Source organism: Coniosporium apollinis (genome assembly GCF_000281105.1).
Source record: "Coniosporium apollinis CBS 100218 chromosome Unknown supercont1.94, whole genome shotgun sequence".
Classification (NCBI taxonomy): Eukaryota; Fungi; Ascomycota; class Dothideomycetes; genus Coniosporium; species Coniosporium apollinis.
In genome coordinates this window covers 1-24,827 of record NW_006913356.1, presented here as the reverse complement: position 1 = coordinate 24,827, position 24,827 = coordinate 1, and the positions used below count along the sequence as shown (strand labels likewise).

At 55.7% G+C, this 24,827-nt stretch overlaps 10 protein-coding genes across 10 annotated transcripts; 6 read left to right on the top strand and 4 right to left on the bottom strand.

The window, feature by feature from the left end:
* Window positions 1–637: 637 nt before the first annotated feature.
* W97_09232 (uncharacterized protein) lies at window positions 638–2,532 on the top strand (the record flags this gene model as incomplete). Its single annotated transcript, XM_007787094.1, has 2 exons — window positions 638–1,613; window positions 1,670–2,532. 2 exons carry the CDS (start codon window positions 638–640, stop codon window positions 2,530–2,532), a joined length of 1,839 nt encoding a protein of 612 aa, XP_007785284.1.
* A 587-nt stretch (window positions 2,533–3,119) lies between these two features.
* On the top strand, window positions 3,120–7,575 carry W97_09231 (uncharacterized protein; the record flags this gene model as incomplete). The annotated part of the gene is made up of 4 exons (XM_007787093.1): window positions 3,120–3,462; window positions 3,537–4,535; window positions 4,792–7,427; window positions 7,492–7,575. The coding sequence occupies 4 exons, from the start codon at window positions 3,120–3,122 to the stop codon at window positions 7,573–7,575; spliced, it is 4,062 nt and encodes a 1,353-aa protein (XP_007785283.1).
* Window positions 7,576–8,183: 608 nt separating this feature from the next.
* Window positions 8,184–8,726, top strand: W97_09230 (molybdenum cofactor biosynthesis protein C; the record flags this gene model as incomplete). Its single annotated transcript, XM_007787092.1, has 1 exon — window positions 8,184–8,726. One exon carries the CDS (start codon window positions 8,184–8,186, stop codon window positions 8,724–8,726), a length of 543 nt encoding a protein of 180 aa, XP_007785282.1.
* Window positions 8,727–9,562: 836 nt separating this feature from the next.
* Window positions 9,563–9,841, top strand: W97_09229 (uncharacterized protein; the record flags this gene model as incomplete). Its single annotated transcript, XM_007787091.1, has 1 exon — window positions 9,563–9,841. One exon carries the CDS (start codon window positions 9,563–9,565, stop codon window positions 9,839–9,841), a length of 279 nt encoding a protein of 92 aa, XP_007785281.1.
* Window positions 9,842–10,351: 510 nt separating this feature from the next.
* W97_09228 (uncharacterized protein) lies at window positions 10,352–11,167 on the bottom strand (the record flags this gene model as incomplete). The annotated part of the gene is made up of 1 exon (XM_007787090.1): window positions 10,352–11,167. The coding sequence occupies one exon, from the start codon at window positions 11,165–11,167 to the stop codon at window positions 10,352–10,354; it is 816 nt and encodes a 271-aa protein (XP_007785280.1).
* A 979-nt stretch (window positions 11,168–12,146) lies between these two features.
* W97_09227 (uncharacterized protein) lies at window positions 12,147–13,811 on the bottom strand (the record flags this gene model as incomplete). The annotated part of the gene is made up of 4 exons (XM_007787089.1): window positions 12,147–12,290; window positions 12,369–13,115; window positions 13,500–13,682; window positions 13,749–13,811. 4 exons carry the CDS (start codon window positions 13,809–13,811, stop codon window positions 12,147–12,149), a joined length of 1,137 nt encoding a protein of 378 aa, XP_007785279.1.
* Window positions 13,812–15,137: 1,326 nt separating this feature from the next.
* W97_09226 (uncharacterized protein) lies at window positions 15,138–17,105 on the bottom strand (the record flags this gene model as incomplete). Its single annotated transcript, XM_007787088.1, has 7 exons — window positions 15,138–15,254; window positions 15,320–16,481; window positions 16,539–16,713; window positions 16,763–16,778; window positions 16,832–16,866; window positions 16,912–16,924; window positions 17,016–17,105. 7 exons carry the CDS (start codon window positions 17,103–17,105, stop codon window positions 15,138–15,140), a joined length of 1,608 nt encoding a protein of 535 aa, XP_007785278.1.
* Window positions 17,106–18,567: 1,462 nt separating this feature from the next.
* W97_09225 (uncharacterized protein) lies at window positions 18,568–20,133 on the top strand (the record flags this gene model as incomplete). Its single annotated transcript, XM_007787087.1, has 1 exon — window positions 18,568–20,133. One exon carries the CDS (start codon window positions 18,568–18,570, stop codon window positions 20,131–20,133), a length of 1,566 nt encoding a protein of 521 aa, XP_007785277.1.
* A 257-nt stretch (window positions 20,134–20,390) lies between these two features.
* Window positions 20,391–22,246, bottom strand: W97_09224 (uncharacterized protein; the record flags this gene model as incomplete). Its single annotated transcript, XM_007787086.1, has 3 exons — window positions 20,391–20,506; window positions 20,571–22,016; window positions 22,084–22,246. 3 exons carry the CDS (start codon window positions 22,244–22,246, stop codon window positions 20,391–20,393), a joined length of 1,725 nt encoding a protein of 574 aa, XP_007785276.1.
* A 394-nt stretch (window positions 22,247–22,640) lies between these two features.
* On the top strand, window positions 22,641–24,009 carry W97_09223 (uncharacterized protein; the record flags this gene model as incomplete). The annotated part of the gene is made up of 2 exons (XM_007787085.1): window positions 22,641–23,312; window positions 23,365–24,009. The coding sequence occupies 2 exons, from the start codon at window positions 22,641–22,643 to the stop codon at window positions 24,007–24,009; spliced, it is 1,317 nt and encodes a 438-aa protein (XP_007785275.1).
* Window positions 24,010–24,827: the final 818 nt, after the last annotated feature.

The window sequence follows — 24,827 nt, the reverse complement described above, 5'->3', positions numbered from 1 at the left end:
CCTGAACTGGGCGGTGCAAGGAAATGTTAAAAAGAAGGTTGCCGTGAGCCTCGCCCAGGTCACGCACGAGGCACGGCAACCTACTTTTCAGATGCTCCTTGGTGCGTTGCGATAGGGTCGCGGCAATTTTAGGCCGCTGTCTGCCCGGGAGGGGTGGATACAGGGATCTATGGTTTTGCGCTCGGATCCCCGAAGGTTCGGGTGGGATGCATGAAGCACAGCCTCACAGTTGAAACAGCATCGCTCTCTCCAAGGAACTTGAGTAAGACCGTCCCTCTCTCAGAACCATCGCTCTCGCACTTCACAACTCTCGACACTGGAAAGCGCAAAGTCCATCCCTCTGCAAGATAGAACACCGAAGCCGTATCGCTGCCTGGAACCGTTGTGGACACCACTCACTCTCACTCTCGCTCTCTACAACGCCCGTGCCCAGCCCGGACGCTCGGCCGTACTTGTCGGCAAAAATAGAGCAGCTTACGACGCTCCCCCAGCCTGCCAACCCTTCGTCGCCAACTCTTGCAAATAACAGCAACAGGACCACCACTTAGTCACCTAAAACGCTACTGACGCCTGACGAGGCATTCGTACCACCTTTTCTGGACTTTCGACATCTACGATGACAACGACCTATGCTCCTATGACCTTTGCGCCCTTCGGTGCTCAGTGCGGCGAGATCGAGAACGTCGACAGTAGCATCGATACGTACTTCGACTTCAACGCTCTACAACAGTCTCCTCATCCGTCCAACATACCTGCTTCGAACCCGCAGTCCGCCACTACAAGTCCGGCAACGACCGTTCTCCATCTTGACCCGAACGAGGACCAGCAAACGCCAGCGAAGCCGAGCCATCCATACGAACTATGGAAGCAGCAGACGGGCATACCGATTGGGTCAGTGCCTGGCCTATACCACTCAAATAGCCAGTCAAGTCAGGAGTACCCGTCGTTCCCCGGCTACGGAACCGGCTTCGACGAGTCCAGCTTTATGGGCAGTTTCAACGGAATCGGCTCAAATAGCGGCCTCGGAATGGGCATGGACATGGAGATGAACTCGCCGAGCTCATCGATGCCTGCCTTCTTATTCCCGCCCGGAGACGTTTCTCAGCGGTCGCAGACGGACGACTTTGTGGATCCCAGTGCCATCAGCAGCCAGGACGAGCCACCGCCGGTCAACGTTCGTTTCTATCCCGGCATGCACCAGCAGCAGGCTGCCCTCGCCAAAGCACAGGCCCAGGCAGAAGCTCAGGCCGAGCAGCAAAGGCGGCAGCAGATGCAGCAGCAGCAGCGGTTACAACAACAGCAAGCCGCGCCGCAACAAGCCCGTGCCCAGTCCACACGACGATCCGCATCTAATCAACCCCTCGACGCTAGGACTGAAGAGACCATTGCACGTGTGGTGAACCAGATCCGCCAGGCCAGCACCGTTTCGTCGAATCGAGATGCCTCGCCGAGCGGCATGCTCCCTCATGTCATGAGAATGAAGAAGGACGAAGAAGACATGGATGAGGACGAACGCCTGCTTGCCAGTGAAGAAGGCAAGAAGCTCAGCAGTAAAGAGCGGCGTCAACTTCGCAACAAGGTTTCCGCCCGTGCTTTCAGGTCGCGGAGAAAAGGTATGGAATCACACTGGTCGTCTCCGTCTTACATACACTGACATACCTCTCCGTAGAGTACATCGGCCAACTGGAAGGCGAGATAGCCAACAAGAATGACGAATGCAACGAACTGCGAGCCCAGAATCAAGCGCTTATGGATGAGAATGCCCGTTCTCGCGCCTTCATCGAGAAGATCCTCCGCCACCCGGCCTTCCACCCATTCCTCGAAGACCTGAGCCGCGATGAGTCTATTACTAAGCCTTCAGCTGCTCCGGCTCCGACGCCAGCCCCGGCCCGCAGAGACTCAAGTATATACGGTCTTGCCCAACAGCCGCACTTGCAGGCCCCGAGCCACCATCAGACCAATTCGCATGTCGGCATGACGCTTATTCCGGAGACTCCACTCGACATGTCCCTACTCAATCTTGGTAACACCTGGACGATGCCAAACGGTCTTCCATTCACTTTCCAGCAGCCGCGGGTCTTTGCCGTGACGGAGTTGCCCGAAGGCCCCGCTGCCCCTCTCGACGTTGCTGCGCTGTCTGGCAAGGGCGAGGCTTACTCGGATGAGCCCGAGGCCGAAGAGGCGGAGTCTGATCTAAAGCATGACTATCCAGTTGTCAACTCGGCTCCGGCCGAGGTAGCTATAGAGCTCTCAGATGCTAATGTTGATGAGGACGACGGCAATCCGAGTTTTGCTCTCTACGTCAATACTCCCGCACCTGCTTCTACCGTTCCTGCCTCCGCTACTTCGGCCTCCGAACCTAAAGCTATCACTATCGAGTCAAGTAAATCCTCGCGTTTCGCGCTCGTCACGTCGGAAGAGGACTGTGACGACACCGAACAGTCTTTGATGGAGCGGTTAGAGCGGATGTGTGCGAGAATCGAGCCCGTCCACCAGCGGTTACAGAACACAACGTCCCGCACCGGCGGCTGAATGCCTCGTAGCTCTTCGGCATGTAGTTGGGAGAAGAGGGAAAAAATGGGAGGAGGCCGGAGGGCTTAGCGACGTGTAGCTCGTCCTTTGGTAGAGTGAGAAGTTTGTTCCAGGATGGAGTTGAAGGACATAGCTCGGACAATGTCCAGGAGCATATCTCAGGCGCTGCAGGCGCTACATCTTCTTTATGATTATGCTCAAATAGGAACTCAATGAGTGAGGGTTAGTACTTCAGCGGGCGTTCTGCGTCACCTTTTTTCATATAGTGGTTAATATAACCCTGCGATGCAGGAACCTTATCACATCTCAGCGATAGACGCAGCATTACGTGGCACTGTACTGATAATTCTTGAAATGTGCTGTGAGATCTCCGTCTGTAACGATACGTGGGCCCGCGTCCTTGTGGATCAGGCCTCAGCGGAGGTCCGGCAGGCCTCGGCCATCGCCGCGGAGGCCACCGGAATCGCATCCTGGGATTAGAACTTCTCCAATCCACCATGGACACTCTCAAACCCCCAACGCCATGCGACTGTCGTTGAAGACGACAACATTAGCCTCTTGGAGCCCTTAATTGAGCCTCTGGAGCAATGGCCGAGCCACTCTTCCTCCGTCCCGGCGTGGCCGCCGTGCGGTGCGCAAAACGGCTATCTACGCCATGCGGCAATCGTATACTTCGAGCACAACGCTGGCAATACAAGACAACACGAGGAATCGCGACCGCAGCCGCTGTCCAGGAGCCAGTCGTCGACTTTCCCAGCCAATCGATCGAGCTCCCTCCCCAGCAACCCGAACGCAACCGTAAAGACGACCTCAAGCACGCAAAGCCCTTCTCCGACTTCCTGACCGACACCTTCAACCGCCAGCACGACTACCTCCGCATCAGCATCACCGAGCGCTGCAACCTGCGATGTCTATACTGCATGCCCGAGGGTACTTCCCTTCCGCCCCTCTCCTCCTCGCCCCCATCCCCGGCAGCAGACACTGACAATGTCGACAATCCACAGAAGGCGTCCCCCTCTCCCCGCCCTCCCACCTCCTCACCACTCCCGAAATAACCTACCTCTCCGCCCTCTTCGTATCCCAAGGCGTCACCAAGATCCGCCTCACAGGGGGCGAACCAACTGTGCGCTCCGACATCCTGCCCCTCATGCGCAGCATCGGCGCCCTCCGCTCCCGCGGCCTCAAAGAGCTGGCTCTTACAACCAATGGCATCAGCCTGCACCGCAAGCTCGACGCGATGGTAGAGGCGGGGCTCACAGGCGTGAACCTCAGCCTCGACACGCTCGACCCGTTTCAGTTCCAGATCATGACGCGCCGGCGCGGCTTCGAGGCCGTGATGAAGAGCGTGGAGCGCATCCTGGAGATGAACAAGCTCGGCGCGGGGGTGAAGCTCAAGATTAACTGCGTCGTCATGCGCGGGCTGAACGAGCGGGAGATATTGCCGTTTGTGGAGATGACGCGCGATAAGGACATCGAAGTGCGATTCATCGAGTATATGCCGTTTGATGGGAATCGGTGGAGTCAGGGGAAGATGCTGCCGTATCGAGAGATGCTGGAGATTATCAGGGGGAAGTATCCCGAGGTTAGGAGGGTGCAGGGGCATAAGAATGATACGAGTAAGACGTTTGGGATTCCGGGGTTTGTGGGTAGATTGGGGTTTATTACGAGTATGACGCACAACTTTTGTGGGAGCTGTAATAGGCTGAGAATCACGAGCGATGGGAACTTGAAGGTTTGTTTGTTTGGGAATGCGGAGGTGTCGCTACGGGACCTGCTGAGGAAAGATAACAGCGGGCTGCCGATGGATGAGCAGGCGTTTGAAGCGCTCAAGCAAGTCGAGATGGATAGGCGGCAGGGTTTGCTAGGGGAAACGCCGCTGGGCTTCAGCGCAAGAGAGAGAGAGCTGCTGGATGTGATTGGGATGGCGGTTAAGAGGAAGAAGGAGAAGCATGCAGGGATGGGAGCGTTGGAGAACATGAAGAACAGGCCGATGATCTTAATTGGTGGGTGAGTTCCCGATCCTCATGTCTCAGAGTTGGGTCACGATTTTCAATGCCGGTACGAAGCGACGCAGGGTCTGGTCATGATATGTCGTAGTCTGGTTGGGACAGGGACACTACGGGAACGGAATCATGGCTTGTGTGGCATTGGTCGGCGTTCGATACCATCTTTTGGTGTATCTAGTCTACAAAAGCTATGCATGTCCCTCTCACAGCCCGGAATCGTGTCACCATCCACGTGCCAGACGTATACTGACAGGTGAGGTAGATGAAGGCAAGCGCCTGCCCGCCAAACTACCTTTCCCTCCGCGGATATCTCTACGCCGAACGTCTTACAACATCATAGCCGCGCCATCATCCCCGTGGACCCTAATTTCAACAACCCTCCTCCCAAGCAACCGCCTCCCTACGATTCACTCGCTCACACACCACGCCCACTTCTCCACCACCTCCTGCGCCGCGAAACCCAGTCTTAAGACCACCTGGGTCTCTTCTCTCCGCTCATCCCTCTCACAGCGCTCCGCCAGCGTCGACGCCGCTCCCACGCACACCTCAGGCCAGCAACTAGCAGCAAAGGCCGAGGACACACGCAACTTGCAGCGCAACAAGGGCCTCGTACGGCGGACCAACAACTCAGCTCCGCTGTGGGGAGGGCGAGGCCAGCAGTGGAAGAAGGTCGCCGGGAAGGGTTGGGAGCGGAAGAAGGCGAAGATGGCTAGGAAGTGGGAGGGCAGGGAAGGGAAGTGGGAGAGCATGGGAGGTGTGATTGGGGTCGGGGATAGTAGAAAAGGGGGGGCTGGGAAGGGGGAGAGCAAGAAAGAGGAGTATGCGAGGAAGGCGGCGGAGAGGGCGGCGAGGCGGGCGGAGCGCAAACGTCAAGGTGATGAGGCTGAGATGGTAGCGGCGGATGAGGCTGCTATGGTTGGGATGGAAGAGGGGGAGCAGGGGATGGGGGAGAAGGGTGCGCTGTGGAAAGATGCTGCAGTAACCCCGGAGCAAGAGGTGGAACAGGAGCAGCCGAGACCAGACCCGCCGGCGAGGTTGACGCGGCAGCAGCGGTTGAGAGCCAGAGCTGCCGGAAAAGGAAGAGAGATGTCAGAAGAAGACGATGCATTCGATACGCAGGGGGTTCGTGAGCCACGCCTGGACGTCCTGATGAAGCGGATTGAGAAGAGAGAGGCTGCGGGTCCGATTGGGCGCATGATGGAGATGGAGATGGAGGCGAAGATGGATGAAGAGATGGAGGAGAGAAACAAGCGGAGAATGACGGTTTTGGAGGCGTGGGAGCGGGAAGTGGAGGCAGAGAAGACGGAGGCAGAGAAGACGGAGGCTGGGAAGGGGGGCATTGAGAAGCAGGAGCCGCAGGAAAAGAGGACCAAGAAAGCGGAGGCTGAGAGCTCGCGTGACGAGCTTGAGCAGGAATTATGGAGGCAGTGGGCAGCTAACTCAGAGGCGTTTGAATTGACGACAGCCTGGATTCAAACCCACAACCCGGATCCTGCGATCTTTGTACCTAAGCCTCCGTGGACGAAAAGGGACATTGCGGAAGCTAAAGGGGCGAAAGCCATGTTGCTGAAAACTCAAAGGCAAAAGGCCAGGGAGAATGGAGCTGAGAAGCTGCGTACGTGGATGGAGAGGACAAAACCGACGGTTGAGAAAACGGAGACCGGGCCTGCCGAAGCTGAGATGACCAAATCTGGGAAGATGCGAGCCGGGACAGAGGGACCTGACACCACCGACGCCCAGCAAAGAGCGGGCTTCGCAACGTACAACCCGCCAGTTAGGAAGATTGGGGAGTATAAGGGTAGGGGCTTAGCTGACGGCGAGCATGAAGCGGAAACCCAGATTCGTCGCAAGCATACCGGCTCGCCGGCTGCATCCAAAGCGCTGGAACCGGACACTGAATCACAACGCAAAGCACAGGCTGACAAACCGTGGAAATTGTATGACAACTTCATTGACTCTACTGACGACGTCGCCGAGTATGCACCTGCGTCGACTGGGGGCGAAGAAACCAGTCACAGGAAAGCGGCGGCTGAGGGGAACAAGGACGCATACAAGCCGGCGGAAGCTGAAATATTCGTGGTACAAGCGAATGAAAACAAACCTACGTCTCTGGGAGTGACAAGAACCAATATTACAGCGCAGCGCAGGGCAGTTGTTGCCAAGCCAGCAATACCGTTAATAGACAGAACTGCCGAAGATCCGTTCACGGAGAGTAAGACGACGAGGAAGAGGAAGGCTGCGCCGAAAGCGGACGAGAACGAACCCGACATGCTGGTTGGTGAGAACAGCGAGGAGCCGGCTCTGACAATTGAGCGAAGAACGGCGTCTGAGGAGGTGTTACGGGATGCCCCTAAGCCGACAATCCTCGCGCATGGGGCTATTTCGGAGGCAAAGAAAGAGTGGTTTCGCCTGCAGATCAGTAAGAGGGACGGTCAGGTACGAGAGCTTGAAAATCAGATCAACAGCGTCGAGAAGTACGTTAGCTTGATAGAGGAAAAGCGGCGGAGACGATGGGGGGAGGCGGTGGCTGCCTCCCGACTACAAAACGTACGACGCCGAGTCCTTGACCTGGCAGAGAAGGTCTGGGATAACCACGCAGCCATCCGCGGCATGAAAGGACAGCTGGGTGCAATCATGCTTCCTGTGCGGGCGCGGCAAGAAATTCCTAGCATGGAAGGGAAGGTCGAGGAAAGCGAGCAGACTCTCCGTAGCCTAGACGAAGAGGTGATACGTGCTGGTGTCCTCATTCGTGCTTTACGAGCTGGCCTGGTGCAGTTGACGCAAGCTATGCCAGTTGTCGATAATACGACAACGACAGCAGTCCACGATACGGCTGACAAGCCGCATGCAGTCGCTTCCGTAGCTGAGATGGATGAAATATCTCCAGGGGTGATCAAACACGAGGAGCCCTCGACCGCTATCAGGTGCTTGAAAAGCAAGAAAAGAAGGTCAGGCCGCGGAATCCGGGGAAGCGAAGAGAGAAGATTGCTTCACGATTACAACTATGGATGGGTTCCTCGTACGTTACGAGAAATAGATGGCGGTCATTCTGGTATGAAACAGAAATCGCCCACACAAACACAAGAGGATCCACACAGTGCAATCCCGGAACACGATAACTTGAAGACCTGCCATACACCAATCAGATTGTTGTATTACGACTCTACGTTTGACCCGTCTCAAACCGAGCATGTCGACCCGAAAGAGGAGCTTGTAAAGAACGCACAAAATCACTACTCCATGGTAAACCGTACCAAACCCCCGGACAACCCGCCAAAGAGGCCTACCGACGACGAGCTGATCGAGCATGTGAGAAAATTGGGTAAACCAATAAAAATCACGCGCTACAGACTGGGCCGGCCTCACAAAGGTGGTATAAGCACCATCTTAGATACTAAAGCCAAGATGAGTGGAGAAGACTCGCTGGTGCGCTTTCACCTTAACGTTCCGCGGCCACGCCTTATTCACTCGTCCGCGCGGCGTCTCGATGAGACTCGAACACCGTCTTTATCCTCGAGCACCAACACCACTTCCACAGCCTCGTCTGATGACCATACTTCGTCATCCCCGTCGTTCACATCTCCATCAGACCAAACAACTCCGACGCCCCATCTCACCCATCTCACCCCCGCCGGCACAGCCCACATGGTCGCCATAACCAACAAATCCACCACCCACCGCGTCGCCATCGCCGTCGGCGAAGTCCGCTTCTCAAACCCCGACCCCTGTCTGCTGATCGCCGCCAACGCGCTCAAGAAGGGGGACGTGCTCGCCGTGGCACGCATCGCGGGCATCATGGCCGCCAAAGCCACGCCTACTCTCATCCCGCTCTGCCATCCTATCCAGATCACGAAGGTTGCTGTGGATATGTGGCTGGACGAGATGTTGGGCGGGGAGGCGGAGGTGGGTAAGGATCAGGGCGGGCTTAAAGCTTTCGGCGGCGTGAAGATCGAAGCGAGAGTCGAGTGCCAGGGGCAAACCGGTGTGGAGATGGAGGCGTTGACTGCGGTTAGTGTGGCTGGGCTGACGGTTTTCGATATGTGCAAGGCAGTGGACAGAGGCATGGTCATTGACGGTGTAAGGGTTGTGAGCAAGAGCGGAGGAAAGAGTGGAGATTGGGTGGATGGGAGAAGGATGCATGGCGGCAGAATAGAGGGCGGTGGTGGCACGAAGAGATTGGAAGCGTGAGGAAAGTCGTGAGAGCCGTTTTCTGTTCTCCGGTCTTGCACGGTTGGTGTCTGGAGGTTATTTGTTGGGGGTTGGAGCATTTACATCTGGTTGTTTCCCTATCTGTAGCATTTCAAGGCGTCGGCTGAGCTTCCGGATGCTTACCGCTCTGATTTTTCGTTGTTTCCTTCTCGGCTGTAACGCCAGACTGGTTCGACGTCTCCGCTCTACTACTCTTACTGCTGCACAGCTTTATACCCACAAGTATATATATACAGTACCAAAAGCAGCTACCGTGCAGATACCGAGCCACCGACATTTATACACCAGCAGAAGACAAGGATAGCAGCTTGGCAGGAGATCCAAGCGCCGCTAGCTGCAGTCATATCAACCTCCTTGTCCTTTTTCGCCGGCCGTAGATCTGCACTGGCGACGTTGAATTACTTTACAGGCACTCAGAATGGTAGCTTCAGGCAATCGAAAGTCGCTTTGGAGCTTTGAGGCTGCAGAATCCGTGTCCAGGCCTCTCACGTGTCCCTGGTAATATCAAAGACGTCATAGCCAACCACGGTAAGCATCCACAGAGGTACCTGGTTTACCTCGGTGCAATGATGCATAGCTACGCGGCCATCTTGTTACGATCTCCTCAGTAGATTCTGGACAATCATTCTATCTAGTTCCCTAAAATCCACCCTCCTGCCCGAAGGCCATTGCTTTGGTATACTGAAGTCCGAGTATCCATCAAACACCAATTCATCTATCGTGAGTGCCTCCAAGCCCACCATCTCTCCAACCGAAGCTCTCATTTCGCTAACACATCCCAGCACCAATCGATCCCCCACGTCACCCTAATCATCATGTCTCCACCCAACGACTCCGAACCTCCCAAGACACTTAGACGCATGGCCTCCGAGAAGCTCTCCTCCGACAACCCCTCTCAGCTCGGCGATCCCGCGAGCCTGAAGGCCGAAGCAGCAGACTCGGAGCCTACGGACCAGGATCGCGGTGCCGCGAACGATCCGGAGGCGAAGAAGCGCGGAGAAGAGACTAGGAAGGAACTCGAGCGGAAGGAGAAGGAGAACATGAACCGGGGTCAGAAGGCCGGGCAAAAGATGAGTCATGATTCGAAGCTTTGAGCGGGAGGGGTTAGGGAGTGTAGGAGGCTGGTGAGGGTTGTGGTGCGGATGGATGGCTGGCGGTTTCGATATTGCGGGGCCATATTTCTGAGATACACAGATCTCTGGACATCTACGCTGAGCAATACATACTGTTCACGATATTCGAGAAGCACCGACACCTTTCATGGAGCATGCCATCATCACTGCGCTGTCGGTAACGTGCTGTGATGTTGAGACCGATCGCTTCTCCCGCCGCTAGCACATGGAGCGGGAATAAAACCATGCCCAGCAGACGCTCCTGGATCAGTTCCTTCAAAGCGTTTTCTCTTCTCCGAATGATCTGCTGTTCTCTAAGGGCGTCGAAGTCCACCAAGTTCCCCAACCTGTCACTGAATCCCAGCAATGCAAGTCACCCGGCACACGAAAAGGGGCCCGCAGCAGAACCCGTCCAAAAGCGCTTCCAAACTCCTTAGCTCGTTCCAAACACTTGCTCTTCCCATACGATGTGCTCTCTTCATCGCTCACAATCTAAATCCTCCGCTCTTCCCTCCTCAATCTTGCCTTCCGCACCTCCTCTTTCTCCTCGATCCCAACCGCAACCCGTTGACTCTCCGAACTGGGAGTCTTTCTAATCTTTCCAAACCCGTAATCGAAGTCGTGATAGCTCCCCGGAACGTGCTGTGGTGGATTCTCCTCCCCACCCTCCTCAACAGCCTCTTGCCCCTTCAAAAACCGATATGGCACAACCCTGACCCACGTCTGTCTCTGAGTCTCAACACCTCTATTCCTCGCCGCAGTCTCCGCCTCCATCTTCGCGCGCCGACAGAGCCCCAGAAAGCGATGCCACGGCGAATCCGTCCACTCTTCCCCGCTGAAGCCATCTGGATTAGGAGTTGATCTCACCCACTCCCCACACCACACAATCTCCCCCGTGTTCACCATCCCCTGCAGGAACGCCTCAAGGCCCCCCCTCCCACCAAGTCGTTCTCCAGCCCACAAGAACCACACGAACTCGCTCTCGGCGTCGCAGAAGGCGAGCATGTCCGCGCCGTTCGCGAGGACCTTTGGCGCGAAGACTATGCCAGAGGCCCCGGGGAGATAGTGAAGCGGGATCCGGAATGTCGTGCTGAAGTGGTCGACGCCGCGCTCCGCGGCGCTGGTTTGCAGAAAGTGCCGTATGGCATCGTGAACGCGCGTCGTGAGGTGCGTGGAGGCGGCGTGCAGGAGGTGGAAGGCGTGATGGTGGGGAGGGGGGTTGGTGGTGCCGGCCTGTGGGTTGCGGCGGCGGTCTCGTGGTGGTGAGAGGGTGGAGAGGGTGGAGGCTGAGGCGCTGGATGGTGGCATGGCGGGGGCGGGCGGGAGATTAGACTGGTGCGGTGAGTAGGCCGCTGGAGGCATGGTGGTGGTGTCTGGCCGCGATGATGGCGGCTGATGTTGCTGATGGTGCGGTTGGTGATGTGTGTCGGATCCTACGGTGACTGCGGCAAGTGACATAAGGAAGATGAGAAAGGGCTGTTCCCAACATATGATCTCACAAAACAGGTTGTTGTGGCAACCGTATGGTGAATCAAAATAGCAGTGAATGGGTGACTATGGATTGGAACCAACAAGTGGCGCTATGCCTCCAACTTTGTAAAAATCCCTACCAGAAACCACTCATGTTCTTCTCGAAGATCATCCTCGGTGAACCAAGCGGAAGCATAAAGCTGTTTATTAGGGATATCACAGTTCTGTCATGCAGCACTTTGACTATGGAATTGTTTATATAGAACAGGTATGCAAGTATTCTTACAACCGTCGACGGTATGAGGTAAGATGAGGACTCAATTCTCCAAGAGAATGCGATCACCGTCAAGCTAAGTATCACTTTGGAAAAAGAACTCTACCATTTGGAAAAGAGTCACGGATATTATGGGGACTTTCGGTCTATCTTAGTAGTCGACTCGTTTCTGCCATGGCTGCATGTATCTCATCTAACCGTATTCATAGAGTCACGAAAGACTGACTACAGAGCGAACGAACAAGCTGGCTGAGAAACACTGCAGTATCAAAGCCATGGATGTCGTGAGCAACTGACTGAAAATATAGTCTGACCGCAAGATCAAAAGGGCAAGTTGACTTGTAATGACCGGCGATGAAGTAAAGTTGAGAAATACAGAGAGCGCTTTAAAGTAGCCCCGAATGGCGTGAGAAATAACCAAAGAGCTTGTTGAGATATAACAGATTCGTTACCCTTCCCAGTAGCCTGATCCAAAGTCCGTTACAATTTCCCGTTACCCAATTTCAGTGTGAGGCAGCCATGTTGAATGGCCGTGCGACCATCCTAAACCCTGATAGCGAACTGCTTCAAGTACTCATAATCCTCCACGTTCTTCGCAACAGTATCCCTGATGACATTGGCGCCTTTCTCACCATACTTCTCGACCCACTCCGCGTACAGCTGGTCATCCGGTTTCGGGACTTTCTTCTTTTCGAAACAGTGGTCAGCCATAATCTCTGCATCACCTGTTTGCATCTTAGACAGGCTGTAGGTGGATCAACTTACATGCTTCCTGGGCTTCAAGTCCGTGGAATGGATGGCGTCCTCGTGGAAGCCCTTCCATTTCTCGAATGCCTCCCTGGCTGCATGGTGGTCTTCTTCATTGTCCCAGGAGAGCATCTCGGGTGAGTAGTCAATGCCGACGCTCTTGCAGTAGGCCTCGATGACGGCGGCAGGATCGTCGAGGAGGTCGTCGGCGTCGATGACGCAGATCTCGATGGCGTCATGGGCTCCGTCCTCGACGCCGTTGACGCCGTTGATGCCATTGCTATGATCGCCCTGATCGCCCGCCATGTGCGGCCCGATGTGGCCGATGCTACGGAGGTAGTCGAACACGCGGCGGAGCTCGTCGTAGCCGGCCTCAGAGGGATCGAAGTTGTAGAAGCCGGTCATCTCATCTAGAGGCGGGATGGTGCAGCGGTAGTAAGACGGGATGCTGTTCCTAGGGTGGCGGATCAGGAAGGTAAAGTGGAACTGGCGGAGAAGCGCCTCCGGGACGACAGTCGGGTTGCCTGGCTCCGCCACGGTGGGATAGGGATGGGGTGGGCTTGACTTGGTGCCATTGGAGACACCGTTCTCCTTCACTGGCTCGGCGGTGCCCGAGACCGGAGCGGAGGTGGCCAAACCTGATTTCGAGTCACCGTTGGTACCGACACCGCGTTTGTAGCTGACCAAAGAAGGCGCGATGGAAGCGGGCTTTCCGTTGGGAGGGACAAGGTAGTAGGTGATGTCCTTGATGAAAATACGCTTGCCCTAGAGCTAGGGTAAGTAAATGCAGGGAGCACGAAGTCGGTTCGTGCCCGATCAGGCGAACCAAGGAGAGGTTCTGTCCGTTGACGAAGATACATCAAAGGAGAAAGGCGTGGCGAGTGGTCCTCTGCAGGTTGAGCTGCGGTCTGTAGGTGGGACGATGGGTATTGCGCGAGGGTAACGATGGCTTGAGTTAGGGGCGAAGATAAGAGAAGAGAGAAGGAACGCGTAAAAGCGACAGGTCACAGGAGGAAAGCGCAGATGAAGGTCTCTCAGCGATGAACGCGATTTGATTGCGGGCGGACTGCAAACGACTAAACGAATGTTTGAAATTTGCGAGCAGGATTGAAAATGCAACACAATCGCTCCGAGAACAGGGAGGCCAACCTCGGTGTTCTCACTATCAATCCTCTCAAGAATTGTCTTGAACGTGCTCTCGCTAAAGCCACTGTCTAGTCTAGCCGTCTCATCTTTCTCGTATCTATCGCCGAGCCTCTCAGGGCCAAAATAAAAGGCGTCGCCAAAAGGTTCGTGGACGCATTGGAGGGTATCTCTGCGGGTCATGAAGACCTGATAGAGGCTGACAGTCAGCGGTACTGCTTTGCGGTAGATTTGGAGCTCGACTGCACGACTTACCCGCTCAAATGCCGTCGAGCATGCCCGTGGATGGGTAGCTACAAAGATCGGCTTGTTCGACATGGTCGATGCTGATGCTGATGCTGAAGCTTCAAAGTCGCAATCTGTATTCCAAGATCTGCTGTGACTGAGCGTTCGAGCTGGAAAAAGAATCGGAGCAAAGTCTGAGGCTAGATTCTGTCGGTTTAAGAATCTGCTTGTTGCGTAGCGGCTGGGGCTAGAGCGATCAACCCGGTGTACCGACCAATTGCCGGCTGGTACGGGTTGCGCAATGGGGCAAACGGCTGGTCAGAGATGGCAAGATCGTCCGCAGTAAAACGGGACCTCCAGGAGGGCTCCATTGTGAGTCGCGTGGGGCTGGATGGGGGAAAAAGCGCATTGCTCTGATATCATGGCTGATAGCGGGCGTGATGTTGAGCAATAGGCTTCGGTGGAGGTTCAAGGAGGTGTGGAGGGGAACACGCAATCGGAGAAGTGCCAGAAACGCCAGAAAACCCCGCAGTGATCAGCCTCAGCGTTGCCCTGAAGTGGGCACACACCTCGCGGCACCCAGAGAAAAGTTCCGGGCACCCAGAAATTGAGACTTGGCACCACCTAGAGCTTACCTTAGTAAAGCTAAGCCCACCTATAAGGTGTATATACATCGCTTATACAATTCCTATATATTATATATACTAATCCTAGACCGTTTAGGATTATAATTAGTCGGAATAGGTTTCTATACTCTTTCTAAACAGCTAACCCTAACTACTCTAACCGCTAATCACCTAACTATCTAACTACTAACCGCTAACCGCTAACTTATAATAGATATATATAAAGTGCATATATAGCGCTTATTCATTATATATATATCGCATGTGCACTGCTTAGGCTAAAAGCTGAGCCCACCTAGAGGTTTATCCGAAAAAGCTCGGCCCACCCAAAGGTTAATCCGTGGGTGCCCGGAACTTTTTTGTGGGTGGTGCGAGCTGTAACCCGCCCTGAAGTATGTAAGGTAGTGGCGCCTGGCGCGGCATGACACCCTGCATCCGACGTTGCCTCGATCTTCGTTCCTGGTCCTGAGCCAGAAACACGGTCACCACTGGTACCTACACTACCCACACATAGCTGCCTCTCAGTAAGGTGTCCGCGTCATTCTTCGCGGCACAGCCCGGGCTGGCGTTTGCGCGTCTGTTCGATACATGTCGTTGGCATCTAGAATCTCTAGTTTGGTTCCAGCATTACAATATGCCGGACTGACTACTTGAACACTACTGAGTTGCATCCACGCGCTAAGTGCAGGTGCCTATAATCTGCAGACTGAGGTCATTTTGGGTGTGGATTTAGCTTAAACCTAGGGTTTCTTCAAGTCCCTCGTGTGGCCCATGACGGGGTAAGCACGGTGACCTAGTCGTAGCCAGCAGGCTCCACCTTCGAGGGGAAGGGAGAGTCATCCATGTTTGATGCGCACGCCGCCTTCCAATTGCGTGGCGTGTACTTGTCCGCAATGGCCTTGAAAGCCTCCTAAACATGCAAGTTAGCTCCTAGTCTTGAGAAGAGATACCGGACGGGAGGGAGAAACAGCCTACCAAGGTGCAAAAGCTCTCGTCTCCCTCCAGGTGCTTCCCTTGCGGCTTGCATCCCGGAACTTGCATGACCATGTTGTTGTACCTAACGCGGACATAGTATCCTTTGAACTGGTTTTTTTGATCGTCCGTCAATTCATCCATTCTTTTGCGCGCGATGCCCTCTAGTTGAGATGGAACCTCCTCCGGCCCTGGAGCAAGCTCTCTGTTCGATCCAAACAACCTTGCCCACCAGCCCTGACTCCTAACCTTCTCTGGCTGCTCGCCCGTACGGTCTGGCCGTGTAACTGGCGGGGGCACTTCTGAAGTTTCTGTGCGGTTACGGAACAGCTCGAGAGCGATGTGCGATGTGTAGGGTGGCCACTTGTTGCCGTCGAAGGTTCCGAGAGATGCCAACAGAGCCGCAAGAGTGGTATCGTGACAGCCACTCATTGCAAATTTGATCTCGTGCTCGCCACCTCTGCCCGTGCCTAGCGCGCCATCTTCACCGGCTATCTCGACAAGACCGTCGTTGCCCGTTCGTTCCACGGAGCCGACCATGCGGGAGACAAGATCCCCCACCAGCGCACCTATGCCTAGAGCGCGGTACTCGGTCGATTCCTCATAGCCGGCAAACCACTCTTCGCACCCGATCTTTTCAATGATATCGCGGACTTTTGGATCGTAGAAATCATCAGGTAATCTAGTCGCAGGCCCATGCGCGAGCGTAGAGTTGATCGTGTCCATTATACCCGAAAGGCGCGGATGAGAGTCAACAGCTACTGGAGTGTTGCCTGGCATGTATTTTGAGAGAACTTTAGTGAGATACTTCATATCATCCGTATCGTTCCATCTATCGGCCGTCCTTTGTGCAAACGCCCTGCTCAATTGGGCAAATCGCCGGCAGTTGCCGTCGTTCGGGTACAGCGTCTCGTCTGCGGGCGTTCTGGTGAGGATCGTCGGGACGGGAAAGGATGCTGTGCGAGCAGAAGGAGGATACATGCCCCAGAAGGCTTGTTGCACAGACTCGAGCGCTCGTGGTATAGGTGTCGATCGTAGATATATCATATCACTGTCCGAGATCAACCGAGGCATGAAACCTAGCTGGTCTACATAGAGGTGTCTCAGGCGTTGACCGAGCGCGAGGGTGGATTCGCGACCTTTGTCGGTCAACTCGCCAGGCTGGCTGCAGACAAGTGGTCAGCTATGCATGGCAACAATAGCCTGAACAATATCTCCGTACCAGATTGCATCGAACTGTCCGGTGGGTCCAGATGCTACGACAGGCCCGTCATCGACACCAAACGTCTCAAGCCTTCGCCTGTACTTGAGCTCGTCCCATTGAGACACGTCCTTGTCGCGGGCTGCGGACAAGAGGACGCTCGTTATCTGCCTAGCTGCGTTGCAGTACGGCCAATCTGATAGAGTGATGAGCAGAACGTCGTTGCGCCAGGTTACGAGACATACGAGGGGCAAGGCCAGTCTGGCGGCTCAATGATTAGCAGAGGACTTCCCGAGGCCCGGAAGTAAACGTACACTCTGGAAACGTGGTGATACAGGGCTTCGTTCGCCTTTCCGCTGTCAGTACGGCTACCTCGGATGAGTGCTTGACTGACCATGGCGGAGGAGCTGGAGATACTGTTAGCTTCCGAATTGATCCATAGCCCTCGAATACCTCGCGAAAGAGGGCTGGGCGCGGTAGCCCAGTTGCTGGACATACGATCTGAACAAGCTTCAAATCGAGGCCCTTCGGATAGAGCTTCTCGAGCTCTTCCGGGGAGTAGGGCGACCGTGGTTCAAGAGTAGTCATGTTGCATATAACAAGAAACACTCCTCTCCATGGCCACTGTTAGGCCGATGGTTTAAGTATCCCCAAGCTCAAAAGTTCGAGAGTTGCAACCCTGAATTTGGCGCTGAGAGTCTCCGCGGCGTTGGCTTCGGCTGGGCGTCATCAGCCGCGTTATCTTGGCACTCGGCATCGCGGACTTCCTCTTTGGCTCTGGCGGCGGCGTAATGTTGGCGCGTCCACCGACGCGCTTCAACTTCATCAGACTTGCAGGCCTCGTGTATGGTGTCGTGCTTGTTGCGGACGAAGGTCGAGTATGAGCGGACTGTACATATGTGCGCACTGCCGAAGGACCTTGTCGCGGCGTGCAAACCAGCTTGCTAAACCCCAATGGCAACCAAGAGCCTCCTTCATCTCCCTCACCCCGTCACCGGACTTTGCAAGCAAGCCTCGAACTGGTTCGGCGGGCGATAACGCGCACCAGCAAACGCCGAGTTCGAAATGGAAAACTTCACGTCACCCCCAGAAGAAACGGGGAGGAAAGGATCCGAACTTGGAGAGCCTGTTTTTGGATATAGACAAGCCTATCGTTGGCCGTTACTCGAGGGGTTTGCGATCGAACATACGTCCAGAGGAATCTGTTCCGTTAGCAGTACCGTCGGCACGAACTGAGGCCACAAGATCCCAGAGCGAGGTAACCGGTAGAGCTACCCGTCTTGAAGAGCTTCTTGGCGATCCGAAGCACACCACACGAGAAGCATGGCAGTTCTTCCTAAAATACTTCGATGCTCAAAAGGAACTCGACCCCTCCCGCCTTGCTTTCCAGGACCTCGGGAAGCTGTTGCGAGGTTCAATATTTCAGAAACTCCTCAAATCAATAGTAGAAGAATGGCATCAACAGAACGAGTCAGCAACGTTACTTCCAAGTCCATCCGTGCTAATCGCCAAGTATCAAGAGCTCAAAATCATGCGCCCAGAGCTCTGGTCAAACGCCATATGGCTCGTTCTCACACAAGCGGCAGCTGGCAGCGTGCGGACACATGACGCCACCACAGCACGGCGAAGCGAAGCTCTTTTCGCGGAGCTGATTGCACTGTGGAAAGCCCTCTTTGCAGCATTTGCAAGACTTAAGAGTACTGAATCGACTGATTCTGAGGGACCGCCCAATGCTTGGCCTGGCCTTCCGGATGTTCGTGGATGGACAAGGAGGTTGTCTGGGAGCAATCAATCCAGGGATTTCGGGGAGAGACTGGTCCGTTTTGCGCCCCGATTTGGCACGGCTGCAATGGGCAGTCCGGATTTACAGGCGGCCGCTTTTCTTACGTTCAATCTGCTTGGCCAGTCAGATGGCGCAGGAACGACAACGGACTTGTCAGAATCAGACCATGAGCATTTTGTTCGCTACATTGCTTACCTTCTTCCGGGTATTCGAGTAGACCCTCTTCTTTCTCGCATCCGGTTCCAATTACAATCGGCTCATCTGCCGATGGAGCGCGTTGATGAGCTCCTCTCACAATGCAAAGCGTTCGAGTCACGGGCTATGGTCATCATTGGCCTAAACCAAGGGGAATCTTCGTCCACAGCGGAAGGCGCATCAATTGCTCCTCCGGGTGACGCAGAGGAACGATTGGAAAATTTCTTTGTCAAGCGCCTTGAGAGGGCAATTGAAGCCCAGAGCGTACGGCATATTGAAATGATATGGCAAGATGTACAACAAGCGTTCTCTAGACTACAAGATGGACTACCGAAGACCATTATCCCAACCAGAGTGTATGATACCGTTCTCAGGGTATACATGCATCTCAGGCAGCCAGACAAGGCCGTTGACGTCTGGAACACTATGATTGCCAACAGAGTACAGCCGACCGTTGCAACCTGGACCGCCATGATGGATGGCGCCGGCAAAGCTAAGGATTTTGGAGCTACAGAACAGATATGGCAAAGGATGCTGGCCTCTGGAGTTCGTCCAGATGCGCATGCTTGGGCGGTACGGATACAAAGCCTGATGTTGTCTGGCCACCACATACGTGGTCTGCAGGTCCTAGATGAGATGGGCCGGATCTATGCAGAAGCCGCCCGCAGTCGTCAAACCAAAAGAAATGGCAACATCTCCATGTCCCGAGACCCGCCGGATGTCGCTAAGCCGAACGTTGAGACTGTCAACTCCGTAATCACGGCGCTCATGCGGACTAGAAAGCAGGACCTCGTCCCCAATGTACTCGCTTGGGCTCACGCTTTCGGGATTCGACCTGACGCAGTGACGTTCAATATCCTTATTCGGGCTTCATTGCAAAGCGACAACGCTCGAGAAGCAATGCGCCTCCTCAAGCAGATGGAAACCATGAGCGTGCAGCCGGACGTGGCAACCGTCACCATCATCCTGAACCACGTCTTCCGTGCTTCTGCCCTCAGTGACATGCCGCAGGAGCAACAGCGAGAGGCGGTCATATCCACTCTCCGACAGCTTCAAACCCACGGCCTCCCAGAGAACGCCTGGGTCTACAGCACGCTTATCGACAGCCTTCTAAAGCACCATGAGAACCTGCCGGCCGCTCGGGCGGTACTTGACTACATGAGCCAGCGCAAAATTACGCCAAGCGCTCACATCTACACCATGCTCATCACCCACTACTTTTCCCAGAATCCACCGGACATCGCGGCAGTCGACGCGTTGTGGAGCCACATCGAGACCACATCCGGCGTCACGGATCTGATCTTCTTCGACCGCCTCGTCGAGGGTTACGCGCGTGCCGGGGAGGTGGGCAGGATGATGACGTTCCTTGCGCGCATGGGGCGGGAGCGCAAGAGCCCGAGCTGGTTCACGCTTACGACTGTAGTTAGGGCTTTGGCGGATGTGGGGGATATGGCGAGGATCAGGATTATTGTTAAGGATGTCAGAGATGGCAAAGATCCCCTAAGAGACAGGCTTCGTGATGGCAGGGCGCGGAACGAGTTTTGGGATTTGGTCGAGAGCTTGGGGATCGGTGAGGCAGACGAGCAACGGCAGGTTGAATCATCTCTAGATGCCTGGGGCGGCGGGCCGGCTTTCTAAGATCCTCGATTCTGGAACGAAATTTCCTTGAAATCGAACTGACCACTGTTCATGGAGAGTGCATAAAACCTCTCTGTTCTAGTAGTGCTTCAACTAATGTGCCTTCCGATCGTAACACCATCCATTGCTCGCGTGACACTCCACCATCAGTTCTCATGAGTTTCCCAGTCACACAGCATATTCCCGCACTACCCAGCATCTCCCCTAGCTACTAGCTGAGATGTCCGACCAGAGACAGCCCTAGAGACAAAGCCACCTCATGCCATGAAGTCACCCGCGGCACCATCATCTAGCTCCTCATCCTCCACTATGAAGCCTTCGCCCTCGTCACTAAGCCCCTCGAACCGCATGAACTTCTCGTCCTTCGCCTCAGCTACGCAACAAGTCAGTAACGCGCCCCCATTAACTCAGCAGAAAGGGAAAAGGGTCAAACTCACTTCCCCACTCAACAACATGCCCCTCCTGGACTTCACAATCTTTCAGCACAGTCCTATTCTCCCCCTTCCCACTACCCCCCTCAATCCTACACCGCCTCCCCAGAATACACCCCGTAAGCTGCACGTTCTCGCCCACCTCGCAGCCCTCCATGAGCAAGCACCGCAGCAGCCTCGCGCCCTCGGAGATCTTGCACCCGGCGCCAATGACGGACTCCTTGATATTCACCTTCTCTTCAACGGTCACGTTCTCCGCGAGCAGGCTGTCCGCGGTATCCACGCGGCAGCGTTGCGGTATAGATTCCGGATGCGCGATCTTGGACGCGTGAGCGTAGGGGGGCGTGAAGGCGCGGCCCACGGTGTCGAGGGCGGGTTGCTTGGCCAGGGCGAGTGAGATATTAAGGAGCAGCGGCGCGGTGTCTACGCGGCGGATCAGGGGGGCATTTTCAACGTATGGATGAACGTATGCGAGGATAGGGGGAACGGTGAGACGGGGCTTTGGGGTGTCCGCGATGAGCGTTGCTGAGCCTGCGCGAGAGGCAAGTTGCGTGGTTGACGAGCGTCGCGGTTCGTCCTGCGTTGCTGGTGCGGTGGCACATGTGCTGCTCATGCCGGCGACATTGACTCTCTCATCAAGCATCCCGCTCGAGCTGAGCGGATCCTCATTGTCGGAGTCTCCAGCCCACTTCTCGAAGATGTCGCGCAGGCCGATCTTGTCGCCTAGTCCGTCCTGCCATCCGGCTTTGGCCCACCAGCCCACGACGTCCTCGCTCACGCTGTCGAATCTGGGGTTCCGCTTCATCATCTCGAGGACCCAGAAAGGGAAGAAGTAGATGTGGGCGTCGCGGTGGGTGGAGAGCATCTTTATGCGGCCGTGCTTGCGGAGGAGGGAGTGCCGGACGGGGAAGCTCTTGTGTGCTTCGGTGATATCGTTCAGCGTGTCTGTGGGGACGGAGTACACCAGATTCGCAAGGTCGGGGCGAAGCGAGCCTGTTGGAGGAGGGACGATGGGTTCTGGTAACGGGGTTGTAGCAATGAAGTCCGTCTCTTCGCCCTTGACGCTGCCCTCCCCTTTGGTTTGGTACCAGACACCCAGCCCACCTCTTCGGCCGCTTTTCTCGCCTCCTACGCTCATGGGCAGGAGTCGTCCTTCCTCGGTGATGCCGCCTGTCGCGCCACCTAACCCGGCCTCCCGGATCATCCAGGCCTCCAGTAAAGAGGCGCCGTCCAGTTCGCAGACGAGGTCGCATGGTAGCACAATGAAGTCTCCCGTGATGGCATCCTGTACCTGTGGCAATCTGAATATCTCCCCTGTGCTGGTTGTCTGTGTCAAGCCCTCTGGCGCAAGGATGTCCGGCTTCGGCGCGGGCAGCGAGGTCAAATGTGGGTTCTGCGACAGCGCTGCTTCAAGCGCAGCCGACGACTCCAGAGGCGTAATCAGGAGGATGTCTAGAAGCTCGCCAAGTTAGTCGGCGCTCCTTTGAACCAGATATCTGCGACACGTACGTGGACGTACTTGTTATGCCCAGTCGATAGCACCATTCCAGCGGATACCATACCATCGGCCGGTTTGCAATTGGTACAAGCGCTTTGGGGAAGTCCTTAGGGTTCGAGGTGAAGGTGTTCAGCGAGACGCCGGGGCCGCATAGTATCAGCGCTTGGAAGCCCGGGGCGGGCATGGTTGCGTGAGGCATGGCCTCTTGGGTAGCGGTTTAGATGTGTATCCGGAATTGTTGCTCCGATTCCCTGCGTAAAGTGCTTGAGATTGGCTTCGTTTGGGTCGCACTCCGCCACGTAGTTCGCTGATACAACCCGTCTGGTTTTCGAGACAGAAAGGTACAGATGGTGCAGTGGTAGGAAAGTGTGATGTTGACTCAGACCATTGTCGATTTTCATGTGCTGATCCACTTGATCCACTTGATGCGCCTCGGCAAACCTTCCCTCCCTATGGAGCTCGACAACCTCACCACCAGCCCCCTCTACAGCAGCTGTCCAGCTCCAGCCACCAGCTATACTCGACATCCTCTACCATGACAAAGACCTGTCCAAGCACGTAAACACCCCCAATCCACCATGTCCTTCTCCTACGACCGCTACGACACCCGCCGCCCTACCAGCCGGCGCACAACTCTCGGCTACTGGGTCCCCCTAATCCTGACCGTGACCGTCGCGTCCGCGGGCCTCGCAGCCTGGATATGGAGCGAGCGACAAGACTCTGACGATCCCCCTCAGTCCTCCGATGATGAACTGAGCTACGGCGAAGACGGGGAACGGCAGCATGGACCTCTTCCCAGCTACGGCACCGAAGCGCGCTACTCGGAGGGGGCGGTCAGGGAAGGGGAAGATGGATTCATGGCGCGCATGTCCGGCGCGATAAGAAGGACGCCGAGCCCGCAGCAGGTGTTTGACAGCGCGAGTCGGAAGGTTGCGGCGGGCGTGGCGGCGGCGGGGGCGGTGGTTGGCGGCGCGCTGTCATCTATACAGGAGGAGGATAAGGACGCCTATGGCGATCATAACAGGTGGGATGAGGAGCGGGCACGGAGGGGCGTAGAAGCGCAGAGCAGCCAGAGTGCCGCGGCTGTAGAGACGCAGGTAGAAGCATTCGGCGCGTCGATGCGCGGACAGACGAGCTCGAAAGCGCCGGCTGGCGGCCGCAGGAAGACTGTCGCTGTCGTGCTGTCTGCTGACTCTCCTCGGTCTGATCTGCACGAGGAAGAGCAGGGCGCGTATCACACCGAGCACGCCGTAAGCTCCAGTTTCGCCTCTCCTCAAGCTCGCCGCAGCTAAATCTCTACAGTCCCTACTCTCCCACCTCCCCGCAATCGACCCATCCACCACCCGCCTCTTCATCCTCATCTATGCCCCCTCCCTCAAGACCTCCCGCCCATCCTCTTCCGGGCGCCTCCAACCGACCTCCTCCCTCGGCTCCCCCTACTCAGCCATCACGACCCCAGCACAGACTCCAGGCGAGGAACTCGCATCCCTCGACACACAATACACCCCAGCGGCAACCACGCCCGCATTGTCCGCGAAAGACGCCGACTCGAGTCTGTACCACACCGTTCATGCGCAGGCGCTGCGCCTCCTCGAGACGCCTACCATGGTCATGCCGTTCACGACGCCGACGGGACACGTACATATCTTAAGGCACCTTGCGCCTGATATCGTGTACCTCGCCGAGGCTCTGTCTGGCGAGAATGGCAAGAACGTTGAGGATGTGAAGAACTGGGTGGGCCAGGTTGTGGTTGTTGTTGGAGGTGATGCTGCGGGTTTGGGGGGACTTGTTGATACGGAGGATGAGGGCGAAGAGGAGGGTAGACGTGATGAGGAGAAGCGGTGGTGGGAGGAGTCGAGTATAGTGGGCCTAGGGAAGGGCGTGGAGGTATGTGATGGAATTAGGGTGGGTGAGGACTGGGAGAGGAGGGTTGGTGGTAGGGAGTGAGATTCTTGTAGGAAAGCAGAACACGATGACTTTCTTGCACATCTGTTGAGCACAAGGCCTGCGCTATCTACACAAGAGCGTGATTATGAGGCAACAGGGAGTTGCCTCTGAATCTCTCCCTCTCGCCCCTGAATCGATTCACCTTCCCTCGCAACATGTGGAGTACTCGTTCTAAGCACGTCCTCGTTCTTTATTCGGCGGTCCTCAGAGTCGTCTCATGTGCCATTCTCTTCACTTCCCGCCGTAATTCTGACCTGCCAGCTTTGAGGCCCTTCATCAAAGCTGCGAGGTTCTATTTCGACGTCAGGCGCCACAGCTACACCGCCTTTGCAAGTCTGTTCATCGCAGTCTCACTTCCATCCTGCCACTTCAACTCTTTTGACAGGCACCCTCCATCCACGAGTCGCTGGTCGGTGACGCATGCTGCTTTGCCTCGTAAAGATCCAGGTGGGCTTGGGCGGGCTAGCGGGTAAGGGGCCGGTTCGCCCGTCCGCCTGGAGCCTTAAACATCGGTCGCCCGCCCAATAAGAGCGAGCAGGCGAGGCGGGCGAGATATACTAGCTTTAGCATGGTGTTGAGGTCAGCGTGTCCAACAAACCGTCCGTCGCCGTCGGAGGGTTCAAAACGGTTGGTCGGGGGTCAAACTAGACCGCAAACGGTTGGACGGCCACTAGGGTAAGAAAATGATCCGTTCGACGGTTGGACGGGGTTTAGGCGACTCTATACCTAAAAGGGTAGTGGAGTAATTAAGCGAGGAGCTTAGCCCTTAAAGCGGATGCTGGGAGGTAGTTATTCCGATCTTATCTTATCACCACGTG